At 40.9% G+C, this 5,239-nt stretch overlaps 1 protein-coding gene across 1 annotated transcript; it reads left to right on the top strand.

Moving 5' to 3' along the window:
• Positions 1-293: 293 nt before the first annotated feature.
• On the top strand, positions 294-4,939 carry emx2 (empty spiracles homeobox 2). The gene is made up of 3 exons (XM_042502398.2): positions 294-1,059; positions 2,241-2,425; positions 3,786-4,939. Exons 1-3 carry the CDS (start codon positions 669-671, stop codon positions 3,951-3,953), a joined length of 744 nt encoding a protein of 247 aa, XP_042358332.1. The 5' UTR covers positions 294-668; the 3' UTR covers positions 3,954-4,939.
• The last annotated feature ends 300 nt before the right edge of the window (positions 4,940-5,239 follow it).

A 5,239-nucleotide genomic window follows, 5' to 3' on the forward strand; every position in this document is an offset into this window, starting at 1 on the left:
CGAAAATATACTTTAATGGAGCTGATTTGATGTTTGCGCAACATTGTTGTGCGTAATTAAAAATAATCACTTGCTAGTACCAACACTACGCGCACCTCCACCCTTAAAAAAATCAGTTTGAACCTGTCATAGCCCGTAAATGCAAATAAGCAGGCTACCTTGAGCTTTTCTACTGGTTCAGATGAGTGTGTTAAATGTCCTGGAGATATGTGCGCGTGGGTCTGTGTGCGCGCGCGTGTGGGGGGCTCCTCTCTGGACGAATCCGTTCCGTGTTGCGCGTTCGAGTCCGCCTCTCCGCGCCCCTGCTTCCCATTGACGCACTTTTTAAGCGTCTTCCCCTTCTCCACCTTAAGGCGAGCAGCAGCGGCAGCGACCAATCACCATGCCATTACAGCCTTCAGAGGAAGCTGTTTATGGGACTGCAGCGCTAATTAGGCTCATGAACTAACAAATCTGCCTGCACGAACCCGGCGAGGAAAACGATCACATCCATGGATTAGTCTGGGAGTAGCCGAGCACTTTTTATTTTGGCTTTCTCGACACTGCCGCCTTTTCCCAACTTATTTACAGCGCAGAAACTTTCCCCCTTTCTTGGGTGTGGAGTATTTTTTAAGCGAGAGCGCCTACGACAACTTTAACTTAAACTGGGGAATCTGGACTATCAGACCATGTTTCAACCTACACCCAAGAGGTGTTTCACTATAGAGTCTTTAGTGGCGAAGGATAATCCTGTACCGGCGTCCCGCACCGAGGAGCCCATCAGGCCAGCGGCTCTCAGCTATGCAAACTCCGGCCAGATGAACCCCTTCCTCAACGGCTTTCACTCCGGCGGCAGGGGCGTCTACTCTAATCCGGACTTGGTGTTTGCCGAGGCGGTCTCTCATCCGCAAAACTCAGCCGTCCCGGTGCATCCGGTGGCCCCGCCGCACGCTCTGGCCGCTCACCCGCTTTCGTCCTCACACAGTCCGCACCCTCTTTTTGCCAGCCAGCAAAGGGACCCCTCAACTTTCTACCCCTGGTTATTACACAGATATAGGTACTTGGGTCACAGATTTCAAGGTAAGTTATCGAAATGCTTCGTTTTGGCTCTTTTACGCACGAAACACGCCGAGCGGCTGGAGAGTGCTTGCTGATTTATTTCACAACATCAGTGCAGACAGCAGGATGGAGAAGGAATTAAAAATATGTGGAGCTGTAGCAGAGCTATTTTTTTTAAGCCTGACATCTCAAATTGTCAGGCCTAAGCAGACACTTGTTAAATTGATTATTTTGCTTAAAAAAAAAAGAAAAGAAAAATAATTTCTTCATTAAAAAAAGAAATTACAAAATCGAATAATAATAATGAATGCTGTAATGGATTTTAAAGCCGTCTGTTTCCTGGAGTGTCTATTCAGAGTTTAAAAACACACCATTAAAAATACTGACATGTTTATGCACTGTTGGTTCTGCAGGTTATATTTAGCTATGAAAATATATTTTATACCCATGCGTAAAAACGAAGGTAACGTGTCTCGCTGCTCTGCAGTTTATGCTGACTGTTTTCACATTTTATTTAAATAGATAGATATTTGTTGTAAAATAACAAAATAAAAACTGGTTATTTGACTAGCCTATTGCTAAGTTTCTGAGGCTGGTAATGATAAAAATTCGGATAATTTGTATTTTATTTAACTAAGTTGTCTTGGCCTGCGGGATGTTTAGAAAATTTGTTTGTTATTTTTACTTTTGATCACTCTTTTTTATTGTATTTATATTTCTCATTATTTTTTTTTCTGGTAAATTAAAGCAAAAATTAACTTTTACATAGATTACATTGATACATTTTATGGAAATGTATTCAAAATTATTTCTCAAGTGTTTCTTGGCTTGACACGTGTTCGTGCTGTTTCAGTGTACCTGTGATTTTATTAACAAAGGCTGTTTTTGTGCTAATTTAATTAGGCCCAAGATTAAACCTCTGCTTTGTGCTGTTTAGCTCTTCCATTATCCCGTGCTCTCAGATGTTAGGCGAAGAAATAATACAATAGCAATATTTTAAAATACATTCGTGTTCGATAAATTATCTCCATTTAATGACTGTCGTCCAGCTTCTCCTCAGACATTATTATCGTGCCGTGTTTCCTCAGTAGACTATTGTTTCATAGCTGTGCGCAGGCCTGCTGTTTGTTATGGAAATGTTAATATATTTTAGATTGTAAAATAACTGTACTGACGGATCCTCGTTTTCTGCTCGTTTGCAGGTAATGAAACGAGTCCAGAGAGCTTCCTTTTGCACAACGCGCTGGCCAGAAAGCCCAAAAGAATCCGGACAGCTTTTTCACCTTCGCAACTCCTGCGGCTCGAACACGCTTTTGAGAAAAACCATTACGTGGTGGGAGCAGAAAGAAAACAGCTCGCCCACAGCCTTAGCCTCACAGAAACTCAGGTAAGAAACAATAATTCTCTCAATAATAAACTTCATCCTGTCGTTTTATTGCATTTGCCGATTTTTATTTTGACATGTTTTTACTGCTCTGTGGTGTGTTGTGTCACGTTCTGGCTATTAGAACTTTGCACGTGCACTTTTCTGATCCCTTTTATTGCTATTACAAAGAGTCATTTCTCACATTATGGCTGATGCAGTGAAATGTATGCGATTTATTTTTATTTTTATTTTTTTTCACGTTTTCTTCAAATTGGCCCCGTGCGTCATGAATGCTTTTAAAACCAGGCCGCTTTAAAATAAATGTATGTCAACGCATGACAGCAAAGAATAGACAGAGAGATATCAAAACAATAATTTTAAATAATCAGCAACGGAATTGTTTCTACACAGTAGGGCCCATAAATGCATGTTGTCAATCGAAGACAGGGGCTTTCTGTTTGGATCAAATCCACCGTCATTGTATAGGCCTAACCTCATTTCAGGAGGGGTTGAATTACTTTGTTTTGGGGGGAGAATGTTGCCTTTCAAAATGGAGGGCAAATTAACCAGTTAACCATTTTATGGGATAGGCGATACAAAGACCGAGGCGGGTTCAGTGAATTCCCCCTGCCATATTTAAGATGCCGTTTGAGCCCATCAGCCGCTGTCTTTTGTCCGCTGTGTCTCCTTTGGACGGCGGGGCCTTTGGAGGAACTGAAGGGAGAAATGAACCATCACCTACTTTAATTAGCCCACTGAAGGCGTATTAAATGCACCTCAGTAGCCGTTTAAGAGCTAAAAGGGGCTGCAGAGTGACAAAGCAGGAACAGACAATTTATCGATTTAAGATGTTGTTAATTCCCCACGGCACCGCTTAACAGAGCAGAGTGGATTTATGGGTGGAATTTTAAATTTGAGACATGGATGTGGCTCTTTTATTTCTTTTAAGGTGCAGAGAGAAAAACACATATTGTAGAAAAATGCTGACCTACTTTAGATGAAACATCTAAAGTTTTTTTTCCCAGACATTACATGTTTGTGAGCCCAAATTTACTTCATTCCCATTGTTTATTTTTAAGTGCACATTGCGCACTCTTTGCGCGTTAAATGAACATGATTTATTAGACTAACAATTGTAATTTGGCTTCCCTGAGAATATGACTCATCTTTGTTTATTCTCGTGGTTGTTTGCTCTGTGATCACCAGCTGCAGGTCACGGTTTGCCTTTTTTTTTTTAATTTCCACTGCACCGCTGCCTGCTTGTATTTAGCCTCCTCGCTACAAAAACAATGTGTCCCTTTTACGCACTGGCCAATCGCGGTTTATCTCGTGACACTGATCCAGTTCTTTTTCTTTCTCTTTTTTTTTTAACCCTGTCCAGGTAAAAGTGTGGTTTCAGAACCGGAGGACGAAGTTTAAGCGACAGAAGTTAGAGGAGGAGGGCTCGGAGTCTCAGCAGAAGAAGAAAGGATCGCATCACATAAACCGGTGGAGACTGGCGACTAAACAGGGGAGCCCAGAGGAAATTGATGTCACTTCGGACGATTAAAAAAAACTATATAAGCGTCTGAGTGAAGGAGGACATGGATAAAGGATGCCGTGTAGAGACAATGAGGGGGTAAAAAGCCAATGTCACATTTCAGATCTCCGGAGATCGGCAGCTGAGGGTGAGAGAAACCCGACTGGTGGCACTGCTGTCACCATGTGGGTCTGTCAGGAAAACGTCACTGACAGTGTCTCAGTCCACCCACCTGAGCCCTTCCACGCACCAACCACCACTACAATCTCCCATCTACCAACACCTATTTTTTTCTCCAATTCATATTGGACGTTTGCACTTCAGAAGGTTTTTTTTTTCTAAAAAACAAAAAACGTTTCCACTCAAGATACCAAAACACCAAACTGCTTTTGTAAAACTTGAATTGCATGGTATAGTTTTTTCCTGGTAGTTGTTTTAATTTGACAAGTTTTCTCAAACCAAGAAAAAAATATCAATTTTTTTTTTGTTTTTAACTCTATTTTCAAACAGAGATGTCGTGCTTATTCCTTTTTACAAAGTGTGCAGTCTTTAATTAATGATTCTCGTGTAAAAGTGATTGTGAAAACATATGAAGTAGCGGTGCTGCGTTATAGTGTTTTTTTAAAGAACAAAAAAATTGAATTTCGATTTAAAAAAAAACCTTTCTAAAAAGCGAATCAGGCCACAGATAAAGGGAAGGTATCAGGACATTCCTTTAACCTAAAGCTTTACCAATGTGTCGCTGTGGCCCCACGCAGCCTTCTGTCAGGACTTGACCCTCCAGTGAAAGTTGCCACGAAGGACTAAATGCAAGAATTGAGAGTAAAAAAAAAGAAAACAAGCACTGAGCGTATTCCATGTACAGAAATGCTAAAAGTTAATGTTTCTGTTAAACCCTCTTTTACAGAATGTAAATAATTTTTGTGTTTGTGTTAAGTTTGCTACAATTTTAACACAAAGTATACTTCCAAGAAGTATGTAATTGTCAATATTTTGTCAATAAAGTTTTATCAATATGTTGCGCGCAGTAAAAGTAGAAGCTTTTGATTATGCAGAGCAGCTGGGTGGATGGAGGCCTGTCAGGGCGATTATCTTTATTCCTATTTTGCTCCTTCAAACAGAATATATGGATTTACAGTTGCTGATGTGGCTTTAGGACACTTAAAGAAAAACGCAGAGGAAAAAAAACTGCAGCCTGTAATTTGTTGTCCTCTGCATTTGTCTCTCAGTCTGATATAGACGGCATTAGTTTTATTTTTTTGAGGGGCTGCAGCGTCTGCTCCGCTCCAGCTACAAAGAGTCCCTACAAGCTTTTG

Source organism: Plectropomus leopardus, chromosome 13 (assembly GCF_026936395.1).
Source record: "Plectropomus leopardus strain MGB_pleo_1.0 chromosome 13, ASM2693639v1, whole genome shotgun sequence".
In the NCBI taxonomy this organism is placed as follows: domain Eukaryota; kingdom Metazoa; phylum Chordata; class Actinopteri; order Perciformes; family Serranidae; genus Plectropomus; species Plectropomus leopardus.